The 14085-nt window shown below is 38.4% G+C and overlaps 1 protein-coding gene across 1 annotated transcript in view; it reads left to right on the forward strand.

Annotated features, from left to right (window-relative positions):
* The window catches only part of DECR1 (2,4-dienoyl-CoA reductase 1), a 35342-nt gene that overhangs the window by 1594 nt on the left and 19663 nt on the right, over positions 1-14085 (forward strand). Inside the window, exons 2-5 of the mRNA XM_025200244.1 lie at positions 4184-4386; positions 5439-5496; positions 5635-5721; positions 11803-11950. Of these exons, the coding sequence (XP_025056029.1) occupies positions 4265-4386; positions 5439-5496; positions 5635-5721; positions 11803-11950 (415 nt within the window). The 5' untranslated portion in view covers positions 4184-4264. The remainder of the gene's footprint in view (positions 1-4183; positions 4387-5438; positions 5497-5634; positions 5722-11802; positions 11951-14085) is intronic.

The raw sequence follows: 14085 nt of genomic DNA on the forward strand, positions 1-14085 counted from the left end.
CCCCCCCCCCCCCCCCCCCACTGAAGCACCCTCATGACCCAGCCAGCCAGGGCAGCACCTGCACATGTGCTGTTGCAGAATTTTTTTACTCTGCAGCAGGAGAGGGAGAGTACATGTATTTGTAAGTACGTCCTGTGGTGGAATAAATTAGTTTACTCCAGCCTAATAGGGGCGTACATGTAGATCTGCAGTGTTTACTGTGCAGCTAGTCTACTGCGCAGTAAATGTCTCATGTAGACGTACCCAAGCAAACCATAATGTTGTCAAAGTAATTTCAAAAGTGGATTGATGTAATCCCTATTTTAATGATGGTACAACTGAGCTAAAAATATTGTGAAACATATTGCTGAACATAATTCAGGTCTCTTTTTTCCCAGTGTTCTGCTCCAATCTCTGTTCATCTGTTTCCCAACATTATTTTGCTTTTCTTTCCAGATTTTTCTATGTTACTTTATAATAAGTTTTCATCCATTTTGATTTACTTTAGATTACCACGGTTCATAATATAAATAATAATATAATATATAATTTTCCAAACACCTAATATATCTTGTGAATCTGCTGTATCACATCCAACTAAACTTTGTGTGTAGGTGGAGTTATCTTTTTTTTAATGTAATTATAACATGTAATGTGCTGCCAGGAAAAATCTTCATTATATATTTTGTAGCAAAAGTTAAGTTTTTGCATATTTGGGAAACAGGCATATAAATTCAGCGTAAACAAGTATGTGCAATTGGAATCTATTTTAGCCTTTTCATTTCCCATTTCTTCAAGCATCTTGAAGATTTGCATATTAACTTAGACAACATATTTTGCCTAGCATACAGTGGGGGCAGTATGTGCCATTCTGGTGATGTGATGAAATTTGCTGCAGTTTGTACTTGGGAAAAGTGATCCTGGGCACAGCATTTACATGTGTGCCCCGGACCTCAGCAGATTGAGCTAGGGTGGAGCAACCCCAGGCTGGTAGGCCACGTGGCGGGGGTCAGTCCCAGGCTCTGGGTGGCAACATCCCATGACAGAGTGGCTGGCTGGGGCCCAAGGGTGCTAAAGTGTGGGGCTAAGCAGCAGGCAGCTCCTGCACTTTAGCACTCTCGTGCCCCAGCCAGCCCCGGTCACTGTGTGCGTGTGCATTTCAGTGGAATAAATTTCTGTGCCGCATTGTCCCTGTGGCGGAGTTAATTCATTTTGTGCACCCTAATACCGGCGCGTGTGTTGACTTTGATGTTTAATGGAGGAGCTAATTCGTCAAACCTGTAGTAAAACGCACGTGTAGATGACTCAAGTTTCAATTTAATTTCTTTAAATGTTTTATTTGTCATGATAGCTGGTTTTGGAGGTCAACTACATCTATTTTAGAAACAATGCTAAACTTAGAAGACTGGGTTTTCAAAGTCCATTTTGTCATCTGATGAAATTCTTTTCTATGCATGTCAGTTACTGAGGTTTCTTCAGGTAATAATTCTTGTTCAGATTTCATACTGCTTATACCAACTCTTGCTCTTCCATTTTCAAGTTCTCGATTGTCATCTATTGCTCCTCCACAACAAAATTTTATTTTATTTTACCAATACTCCAAAATGATTTACAAAGGTAGCTTATGTATGTGTTCACCAACATTGCACACGCAATGTGAAACAAGGTCACCTGTTGATAGTATACTTAAGTTAATTGTATAGGAGATAAATGGTCATTTGTGCCTAAGCAATCATGGTTATAGTATGGGTTCTTACACAGTGGCACTTCTGAAAACTGGGCCCATTAAAACTTTTAAAGCTCTGTTTTACAATTGTTGGGGAGTGGGATTATGGTTATTTCCACCAAGATAACAGGCTCATTTTCTGGATATCCAAAGTATGTCAATCCCATGTTTTAAATATGCTTTGTCTCTGACTTTCCTTCTATGCTTCCTTTCTTTAATCTTAGCTCTATATTCTTTTTTCAAAATTCCATTTTAAAATTCACACAGCCGTGTTTTATTTCTCTTCCTTCCAGCCCTGAAAAGGATTAATGATCAAACTGTCACTTCTTACATTCTATTCAGGAGGTATTTATTCTTTAATCTAGGTTTTGATCATCTCACCTTAGCCTTTTGTAACAAAGATGTATAAAAGGAAATAAAAAGGTGAAAACTGAAGATACTTTCTCTAACAGGGTATAAAGCAGAGAGTTTGAGCCTTTTAAAAAAACCTGGAATTCAAAAGGAAAATAAAAAAGAACTTCTCTGCTAGTTGTAGTATTAAAGGACTTCTTTCCCCAAAAATTCAAAATCACAGTGCATCAGATAAAAATGAAGATTTCTTTAGAAAAAGCATTAAAACAAAATTAATATTATGGAGAAACTTTGCATAGGTCTGATTGGGATTTTGTTGCTTTAGAAAATGTGTTGTCTGATAATTTCTTTTATTCTCAGTTGTTTTTGAAAATCTTAATTTGAGTTGCTTGTATTTGTCAACACCATTGCTAAAGCATTGTGCCATCACTTCTGTGACACTGCTGCATAGTGCTGAGAAATCTGAAATACCTGGTTTAATGTAAATGTCAACATGGTAGGATTTTATGTATGTCTCTATTTTCATTGTAGATCTGACTTTAGTCTAACTGAGACCTCTTTCATATTAGTCTAGAACAGAGGTCAGCAAACTTCTAGCAAAAGCAGACCAAATTAACACAGCACAGTCTGAAGGCAGACCACCATTTGCAATCCAGTTACTGCCATCCTGGCTTTATGGGTTGGATAAAACTGGTAGGCCAGATCCAGGCCACAGGCCATAGGTTGCCAACCACTGGTCTAGAAAGCACTTGATTGTCATCAGCTGTTAGTCTTATTTCATCTGACTATAATCACCATGGGATTGGCATTGTATGTTTCTTGTACTGTTTCATAATAGTTACAATTTTATTTCCTGTCCCTGTTCCACTCTGCACTCTCTTATATGCAGAGATTTGTTCATATTCTTACTCTAAACAACAATAATTTATAGATGGCTGGGTGGCAGTCAGGTAATAAAAACTGTCCTTTACATGGAAAGGAATAATTGTGATTTGGTCAATTCATTGTGAGGAAAGAGAACAGTATCTTTTCAAAATGAAGTTAATAGTAAATAAATATTTAAAAAGCAAAGCAATAATATGTATGATTACAAGAGTGTTCCTACCACCTTAGCTGCATAGAAGATCTAAATATGTTTATTTCATGGATTGCAAACAGATTGCTCCAAGATGTTTACTTGCCGAGTGATGTCGTGACATTTTCTGATACACCCTTTTTTGATTGCAAAGAATGGATTTCAGTGCTTCACTGAGTTTTTGTCTAGTTACATGGATCACCAGGTCTACTTCTGGAATATAAGATTTTCTTCTTTTTCAAGCAGTTTTAACTCAAGTGACACTTTTTCTTTCTAAGTCCGTTTTTTTGTTTTTTTTTTTAAGAAATGGTCCTGAAATTGTTGTTGGAATTTTCTTTAGCACTGTTGTCTAGCCCCTGACATGGATGTTTCTGCGGGGTGATTCCGCGAGCACTGATGAAATATATATATCCAATGGCCTTTCATCTACTGGGCAGCATCAATCAAATTTGAGACCAGTAGGGTCTCTGTTAACATCATCCCTGCTCTCCTGTGAAAGGGAAAAACATCCAATTTGTACCAGAGAAACTTTCCACTATCTTTCTGCCACCTGGGCTGTTTGAAGCTGAAAGGCTGACAATGTATGTAGTTTTTCTTATCTGCTTAGTTGAAATTGGAAGCAACACTGCCTTTGGTGTACAAATACAGCATCAGAGTATGTAAACCATACTCCAAGAAATAATTCCACTAAGCAATGTTCTGTGAGCTTTAATCTATTCCCCTTAAAGTCAATAGCAACTGCAGAAGCTTCTGATTCTGCAACGATTAATGCAAATGCTTAACTTGTCATCTTAGAAGTAGCTATAGATTTACTGGCAGTGTATAACATTTTAAGTCAAAGATCCAAATCCTGCCTTGAAAGCTGTAAGCAACTGATATGTCCATGCTGATGAATCTCACTGCAGATTGGGGCCTAAATTAGTTCATTTTAACAAAAAAAAATTATCATCATAATACTAAGGTAAATGTGTAAATGTTTCTTATGAAGATAACTGCAGGTATTCATATATAGAGAGAGTAGAAAATAATTTCACTATTTTTTTTTCTTTCAGTTGTTCAGTCATGGGTCAAATCTTTTAAGTGAAAGCAGCAATGCTCCACAAGCTACCTTCTTTTCACCACTTCAGAAAGTTATGTTACCACCAAATACCTTTCAAGGAAAAGTGGCCTTTATTACTGGTGGAGGTACTGGGATTGGCAAAGGGATGACTACAACTCTGTCCAGTTTAGGTGCTGAGTGTATTATAGCAAGCCGGTGAGTACTAATCAACAATACTTAAAAAGCTTTGTTATTGAAAGCTAAATGGATCTGATTTTCTTTCCCTTCATTAACAATAGATAAAACTACCTTTCTTATTCAAAACCATTCATGTTAAGTCTGATTCTTCACCTGAAGTATCCTTTTTCAATTATAATCTAATGTGCCAACTCTCAAAAAACTGCTGACCTAACCACAAATGTGTTGCATAACATGTATTTTAAATAGTATTTGTGCAATGGTCTTGTGTTTGGCTGTTGCATAGTGGCAAGAAATAAGTCAATTTCAGGATAATAGTCCTTGACAAGGAAGTGTAGTAGTGAAACAGAGCTGGATAATCTTCCTCTCTTGAAAATTTAGGGGTTGGGAAAAGAAAGGACCACACTGACCAAATAAGCTAAATGCTTATAAATGGACAGCATTGGTCACTGATTTCATTATTATAGATGTTTATTATCTTTCTATGACTTTTCTTTCTTTCTTATAAACAGCATTTCTTGTAACTCTCAGGATTTTAAGATTTTAATAGCAAAAATGATCTTTGAATGATCTCTTTAGGTAATAGCACAGTAAGAGAAAACAAACTAATCCTTTGAGCTAAAATAAACAGAAAAACTGTGATATCCTGCCAACTAATGAATCACATGCCGATTTTGTCTCCAGGATGTTTTTTGAATAATCCCATCACTACCACCATATAAAAAATATGTTCAGTTTGACAATATTTTTGTTCCATGTAACATATTTTATTAGAGAAAGTATACTCTTGGTTTGGGACTTCTGAGTTGTTTTTAGCTCATAGTATCTTAACTGTGGGACATAACTATCAAGATTGATTATATAATTTGCAGAAACCAAATTGGATTATCACAGTTAAATCATTTTTTTTCAGGTGAATTTTAAAGTTAAATCAGCAACCATGTTAATATATAATAAATGTTTGCTTGACTTCACATTTGTTCAAATCATTAATGTTTCAGTGTATTGACTTGCTGCAGAGATGCATTTAGTGGAAATTCAAGCCATGTAAACATTTTATTTATTTCTAGGAAGATAGAGGTTTTGAAACAAACAGCAGAGGAAATTTCTTCGAAAACAGGGAATAAGGTAGGTATGTACAGTAGGCATACATTTTAATTATTAAATTAACTGTGATTTTAGATGCATTGATAGAGTTTTGAGGGCTGATTTACCTTAGGAGTAATAGTTTAAAGTCTTAAAGCTGCCTTTTTTGTTATTTTAAAGGTTCATGCAATCCAGTGTGATGTGAGAGACCCAACTGCTGTTAAGAATGCCGTTGCTGAATTAATCAAGGTGGCAGGATATCCTGATGTAAGTGTGCTTGTTAAGAGGCAAGGGCTTCAGTCTTAATTGTTGAAAATGCCCTACGCAGTGTGTGAACAAAATGAGTTACAGTTAAAGCAGCTCTGTCTTTGGCATGCCAGCTCAAGGAGAAGCTAAAGTTATTGGAACTAATATCCAGTGATCATTACCACAATATCATCTCTTTCATAATTATAAGGTCCAATAGTCAAATATTGCTCTTCTATCTCATGCACGTAGTTTCTCATATTACAATGGAATTATTTGCATGAATCGAGCAAGCAGGTTTTAGCTCTAGAAGTATGATTTTATCCATGTCTGTATTCATGATACTTGCCACCTTGCTACTGTAATACTTCCCAAATTAAAAACAGAAATAACTATAGCATTTTCTTTTTATCCTTCCTTATCTTTATTTTTCCTGATTTTTATATAAGAACAGTACATTAAAAGGTGTCTCTAAAACATATTCATTAAATAAAAACAACTAGACACCCTTTGTAACCTGCAATAAAACACCCCTTAGCAACTGACTTCAACTAAAATAAATCAAAACTCCACATTCTCATTATACATCAGTCTCCCTCAAGCCCTTTTCTCCCCTAAGGCATAAGTAAAAAGTTAAGCTTTTTTCAGTGCCTGGAAGTTGGACAAATAAAACCAGTTCTGATTAAAGCAAAGACTTGGTACCAAAGTTAAGCACTCTTCACAGAAACCCCTTACTGCCTATACCTCGGGCCTTAAAATATCAACTTTAGGGATCCCCCAGTACAAACATTACTGCAGCTGTAGCATTATGGACATGGGAGAAAAACAGTGTCTCAAATAGGTATGTCCTGGCTGGTTAGAACTGCAGGAAAACTAGCCAGTATGGCTAAGCTAGTAAACAAATTGTTTCTATTGCAAAAAATAGCTTATTTGATAAAGGCATACTTCTATCTCTTACAGCAAAAATAAGCTTTTTCATATTCTGGCCATTGTGGCTATGCCAGCAAAAAATTGTAGTGTTGTGCTTCTGACCCAATTCATCAGGAACCAACTTTTTAGCAGAGGGGCCACAAATTAGCTTCACACCTTCCCTGAATACCACTCCGAGTCCCTTTCTCTGTCCAATCTGTTGCTGTGCTGTCTGTTCCCTACTCAGTCCTCCCTGCTTGATATCCTGCTCTGCTTTCTGTTTCCTAATGTCTTTCTGCCTGATTTCTTACTCTGCCTTCTGCTTCCTTCCCTATCTGTTACTGTGCTGCCAGTCCCCCCTTCCCTAATCTGTCATGTGCCACAAACAGAAGCTGCATGTGTTGCTTGTGGCACTCATGCTGCAGGTTGGCCATTCCTTGCTTAAGATGATGGGAAGCTAAGAAATAAGTTACAGCCAGATTTAGTGATCATTCTTCCTTGTGGATATGAATGGTGGTAGGTCACTACAGAGCTATGGTCTCGTACCTCTGTCAGCTGAGGGTGTGAAAAGATTACATGTCTTAGCCCAGGGGTATCAAACTTATAGTCATGGCAGCATAGTCATAGTAGCAGAAGTTCTTTTGTGTAAGCAAATATGCAGAATCTCAGAATGTTCTACCTCAAAAACCTCTACATATTTGTTGACAGTTTCATATGAATTGTAGCTGTGTGAGATGTTAGTTACAGACATGAATGCTGCTTGCCCCTGTGGTGGCACGGCAAACTCCTGCAGGCGGCCACGGGGAGGGGCGGGGGGGGGAGGATGGCAGGTGGCAAGTGCCGACCAGCACCCGCAGGTGTCTCCTGCAGCTAACAGGGCTCCTAGCCACACCAATGCACCATGCCCAGCCAGGGCTGGGAGTCCTGCAACTGGGGGGACTCTCAGCCCCAGCAGCTGTTGATTCTGGATCCCAGCAGCACCCTGTGGGGCACAGCTATGATATCCTGGCCCGAGGTGTGTGAGGAGCCCCTGGGATTGGGAGTGTCACAATCTCCTACCCCTGAGGTACCTGAAACCCCAATGGCTGGGACATCGCAGCAACCACGATCTTCCAGCCATGGGGGTTTCATGCACTCCTGAAGGTAGGAGATCACAACAGCTGCATTTCCCAGCCCCAGGGGTGCTTTGGGTATCCCCTCAGTTTGGAGCCCCTCAGGTGAGGGGGCTCCCATCTATGGAAGTTTGCTTCTTGCCAGTGCAGGGGGAACCTGAATTGGGCTCCCTTTGCACCAGCAATAAGGCGTGATGGGATCTAATACGCAATCCCACAATCGTGCCTCCTGCCATGCATGTGTGCCATGGCAGGAGGGACAATTGTGTGGTTCACACATTGGATCCCATTGCGCCTTTACTTGCATGTGTAGAGGAGCCCATGGTGCAACAGAAGTTTCAGATGGCTGTCTGCCTGAGTTTTGTGCATTTTTATTTTTATGGTGGCAAAAGCGTTGTCTGTTTGAAACCTCAGAGTCACTTGATCAATAATAGATGAAGCTGGGAGCTAGTCCCATGAAAAGTTCATCCAGCCCCCTGTGACGGAGCACTTAAAATTGCAAAACAGCAACTTTGATTTGCAAAACAGCAGTCGCCAGCACTGGCTAATATATTGAGGGGTCTGGACAGATGTGACAGTTATATAGAATAAAAAAAGATCAGGGAAATTACCATATATGAAGCTAGATCCATAGTTCATGTTTCATGTGTCCACTCTATTCTGCAGTAAGTAGAATTTAAGTGGTTTACCCTGAATGAAACATATGCTAAATTACCAGTTTAGTTTCCAGTTAGCACAAGATAGAATGGACACAAACAGCACTTAAAATTGATCAGCTTAACATGCAGTAAGTCCCCTTCTTTTAACTCAATTCAAGTGTTTCATCTGTCCATAACTAATAGCTTGTATCAGGAAGAAGGCAGGGAAAGCTAACTAGCTTAGAGAGGCATTAGCTTTCCTAGGCTACAGCCTTTTTTAATGGACTTTCGGAGAGCAGCAATAGCAAATAGAAAGGAATAAAGTTATTTCAATATAAGGAATAAGGAGAGGAAGAAGAAGAGGAAAGGAAGGAATACTTCCGAGAAACAAGAAAGTGGGTTGAAGTGATCAAAAGAGATAAGTAAAGCAGCTGACTTATTGAATTGTAAATGCTACTTCAGGTAATAGAGTAAGAATTCTCACCAAGCCACTAGATCTTGCGGCAGACCCAGATGTTAGTTGTGCTACCACATTAACATAGAGGACATCATCACTGAACAGAACAGTTTACAGCATGAAGGGTTTGTTCTTCTGCTTCTTTACCATCATCATATATGCCATCACCTGATTACAGTGCTCCTCTGCTGCCTGCATTTGGCAGATGGGGTGATTCTTCTGTGAAAGAATGAAGGGATACTGATCTCAGATTAATTCCAGAAATTAATTCTACACAAATCTGTGGCAGAACACATTAACCTCCCTGAACATTCCATCACTGACCTCAGAGTAGTTGTTCTTAAACAATAAAACTCCAAAAACCACTTGAATGCTAAACAGTGGAACAAGAAATCCTCTACAGACTGGAGGGTAACGCAGTTGTATTAAGTACAGTCTCAGGAAAGACTCTGGATTCTTATTCCATTGCCTGAAAAAAAATGGCTGTGAATTATATTTATATATTAATATAAACAAAGAGGAAGAACAATGATGGATAATTCTAAGTGTGAGCTGTGTCAGGGAACTTTTGACAAACTTGAACATATATGTCAGTAGGCCTGATACAATTCACCCCAAAGTGCTGAAGGAACTAGTTGAAGAAATCTCTGAGCTAACAGCAATAATGTTTGCAAGCTTTTGGAGATGAGCCCCAGAAGACTGAAGAAGGGCTAATATCGTGCCCATCTTTAAAAATGGCAAAAATAATGACCCAGGGAATTATAGACTATTCAGTCAGACTTGAATACGTAGGAAGTGTCTACAACAAATTATAAAACAGTACATCTAGAGGAGAAATGGATTATCACTAGTAGCCAACATGCATTTGTTAAAAATAAATCATGTCAAACCAACTTGGGACATAATATACCTCAACTTTAGTGGGGCCTTGGACACTGTCCCACATGTAGTTTGTATGCATAAGCTGTAGAAATGAGGTTTAGATAGAATTACTGTTAGGGGAAATACATGATTGTTTGAATAAACACAAACAAAGAGTAATTGTAATCAGATTGATGTTAGACTGGCAGGAAGTTTCAAATGGGGCTCCATAGGGTTTTGTTTTGGGTCCAGCACAATTTAACATTCTTTATTAATGATTTGGATGCAAGGATAGTGGGTATGGTGATCAAATTTGCAGCTAACACAAAACTGAAGCATAGCAAACACTAGACGCATCTACATGTGCAATTAACGTGAAGCAATAAACTCCAGCCCATATCGTGCTGGAGTTTATTGCTCCCAGGCACTATATTTATACATGTGCCTTGGACTGCAGCACATTGAACCAGGTCAGAGCAGCCCCATATAGCAGGGGGCCTGTGAGGTCAGCCTGCCAGCCTGGGGCTGCTCTGACCTGGCTCAACATGCTATGGAGGTAGCTCCATTGCAGGGGCCAAACTTTCTGGCTGTTGTGTCAGTAATGAACCCCCACGCCCTGCCTGAGTGCGACTCCAATCCCCTTCTCTTGTCTGATTTGCCCTTCTGCTTTCTGTTCCCTGCTGTGTTCTCCCTACCAAATCTGCTGCTCTGTTTTCTGGTTCCTGTCCTATCTGTCACTCTGTTCCCTGCTCCCTCCCCAATAGGCTGCCTTTGTCACTAGTGGTACATGTGCTTTAGGCTGGCCACCCCTGGTTTAGGAATAGTACATGGTACATTTCTTTCAGGGGATTGACTACCTGCACTGGACTTCCACTGCACAAGGTGACAGTTGAAGCCCCTTCTGGGCCTATTATTTTATGGTGGCATTCAGCATTTTGTTACCAGAATTTTGAGCTTCTGTTATTGTTACCTTGTTTACAATTGTTCATGCCTTTTATTTCTTTACATTATGATATATCAATACCTTCTTTCTGTTTTAAATGACACATTGAATCTCACATAAAGTATAATTTAGTGTGGCCCTTATATCATGCTCACCACCTGTATGCTCACCACCACCTATTATTTCACCTATGAAGCATCTTTCTGCTAATGTGTGGAAAACTATAATGGATATTGTTCTCAATGGTACTGCGTTTGTCACTCTGAAAATAGGAAAAGAACTGATTAAAGTACAGAAAGGTAAGTTAATGTTAAAGCTAGATAATGGTTAAGAAACATTATGATGTATTGTTATCACTTGTTTTTCTCATTTTAACACTTACGTAGAATCTAATAGTGAATTTTGATTCTGATTCTCACAGACTTTATCATTCACTCCTGACAATGTTTATATAATGTATGACATGGACATTTTCTTTTTGCCCAAAACTGCTTAATGATGCTTAATCTTCCCTCCCCTTCCTTCCCCCCTCTTCTTCCCCCAGAAGCCTTTATTTTACCTTTGGTAACTATGCAGATTATTTATCCATAGTTTCCCATGCTTCCTCAATATTAATGGAAGGGCAGTAATGATGTCCAAAAGATATCTTTACTAACAATACATTCTGTTGTGTGATTTTTATAAAGTGAAGACTAGTTTTACAGTGTTATCTATATATGTACTGTTACTAAATGTTTTTCACTATGGGAGTCAACTAATTGATAATCAGGTAGTTAGTTCAACTTGCTTGTATTTTTGCTTGTTGGGTATCCCATGTTACACATCAAAATAATCATATGATATGTGATTTTAACAGCTATTTTTTCCCTCCAAGACTTGCATCTTCTAATTTAAAATTCCCATTGGGACACTGATGGTATGAGAAATAATACATTTTCTTTCTTAATAATAACTCTATAGTAGCTTACAACATTTTGTGAGTATATTTTATCTCCTGGTATTGATATTCATTTATTTCTGTTGAAATTGCAGTTTATGATGAATTATCTTCTCTCTATATATACCGTACATCATTTGATGAAAACATTTTTGCTTCTGTCTTTAGCAGTGAAAAGTTTCTAATAACTTCCCATTGTATATTAATGCCCATATAACTTATAGATTTGCCTTCTTTTGTTTTAGGTTGTGATAAACAATGCAGCAGGAAATTTTATTTCACCTACTGAACGTCTTTCTGCTAATGCATGGAAAACCATAACGGATATTGTTCTCAATGGTACTGCATTTGTCACTCTGGAAATAGGAAAGGAACTAATTAAAGTACAGAAAGGTACATTACTGTTAAAGCTAGACAATGGTTAAGAAACATTATGATGTATCGTTATCACTTGTCTTTCTCATTTTAACACTTAAGTAGAATTTAATAGTGAATTCTGATGCCTTAAATACTTTCAAAATTTTAATACTCTACAAGTTTTGCAGGAAAAAAACATCTTGTGTGCAACTTTTCTACAAAGGTTAACAAGCCACTACCCTATAGAATTTATAATTTTATTTTAGGAAATGATTTTACAGTCTAATTTAATAACACGGGGCTGCATGCATGAAGCTTTGCCTTATTTATAGTATACTTAAAATTAGATAATATATATCTGTTCATTTTTTTACTACATCTAACTTTTAGTCTACACTATTTTATGCATCTAAATCTCTGAAAATGGAACTAAAAATCTTGTAATTTTGTGGTAGTGGCTATTTAAATGTCTGATACCTGAACAGATAGCATTATATTATGATTATTCACACTGTTGAGGGAAGAACGTTATATATCATTGTATAATAAGGGGTAGAATGTACGCAGAAAGCTCTGTTTTTATGCTGCCAGTTTGTTCGCCTAGTCATAAAATGAAAAATATTTAACTTTCTTGTTTTTGACCAGTAGTAGAGCTAGTTCAAATAGCATGAGTGTGGTGGATTTGTTTTTCTATATGGGTCTGATTTTATTGTCAGTTTTCCAGCTAGGTTCATTTTAAGATAAAGCTAGATAAAGCTTAGAATCTTGTGAGAGTATGCTCTGCTGAACATACCACATATTGCAGAATCACTGTGCCAGGTTCTTTTTCTCTCAGACCTGAATCTATTTTCATTGTTCATTAGAATGACTGTTTAAAGACTCATTCTTTGAGGGCATTCTGAAGAATAAGAGATTTTTCCTGGGGAAACTTTTAAAAATATTAAATTACCATTAGAGTGTAGGCTTTATTCAGAATGGGTTATACCCCCCCTTGTTTTTTGAGATGATTTCAAAATTTATTGTCTCTTCACTGTGTCTCAGTTTACACATATGAGGCACCTCATTATTATATGGGAATATATTTCTTCCTTTCTTATTCAAAATATACCCCTTTGGGGAAAAACAGTGTACAGTACTCAAGGTATTAGAAGAAACTATATCTAAATTATTAAAATGAACAACATGCATATAGGCAGCATGTTCCTGTTGTTTTACACAAGAACATTTTTAGACAACATTTTTTATTAAAATCATGAGAAAATGCAGAGGATGATCATCTTGAAATTTAAAATCTTTGGGTGTTTATAGATGTGCTCTGGAAGGCCGGGGGGGTGCTTTAATTTGTGCAGCTCCAAGAACTGCTGTAATTAAAAGTTCATACAGCGTCACCTGTATCAGCGTCCCTGCACTGTAGAATGGCAGCGGGGCACTTTGAACTAAATCTTGTCAAACAAGCTTTAGTTTAAAGCGCCCTGTTGCCATTTTTTGGTGCAGGGACGCTGATACACGTGACACTGGAGTCTGCTGGAGCACAGCAATTACCATGCTCCAGCAGACTAGATTAATTGAGTCTGCTCTGACACGCTGGCATTATGGTGTGTTGGAGAAGCTTCCCCGCACGTGTATAGGAGCCCTTTGTGATAGTGTAAAAAAACTTCCCTACAAAAATCAAGCATGATGTCTTACATTTGCTGTACGATTGCTGCATACTGACTGTGGCGGCCGAGGGTGGTCTAAGGCTATGGCCAGTAGCCCGGACCGTCAGGTGGGTATTTTCCACGATGGAATAGAGTTAGGCACGGAAGCGTATTGGTTGTATAAAGAAAGCTTTACTTACACTGCTGATGGTCGCAGTGCAGGAAGAAAACTTGCTTGAATTACAGTTGCACACAAACACACAGGGGTGAGATCTCTCTTCGAACCAACCCGAACCGAGATGAGTCGTCGGTGCACGACTCCACGAGCACTCAACACGGGGGTACGTCAATATTTCCACGATGACGGGGAGTGGTTAGAGTCTGATCAGGTCCCTAAGTTCTCCTCCAAGACACACGCGGAGTTTGCTAGGCTCCACAGCACGCTTAGAGATCCCCACAAGACGGTTGTGGGGTCGTCCAACTTGGGCGGAAACTGCTCTAACCTTTTATACGGCTAGCAAACCAATCGCTAGC

This window comes from Alligator sinensis, unplaced genomic scaffold, assembly GCF_000455745.1.
Source record: "Alligator sinensis unplaced genomic scaffold, ASM45574v1 scaffold717_1, whole genome shotgun sequence".
Lineage (NCBI taxonomy): Eukaryota > Metazoa > Chordata > Crocodylia > Alligatoridae > Alligator > Alligator sinensis.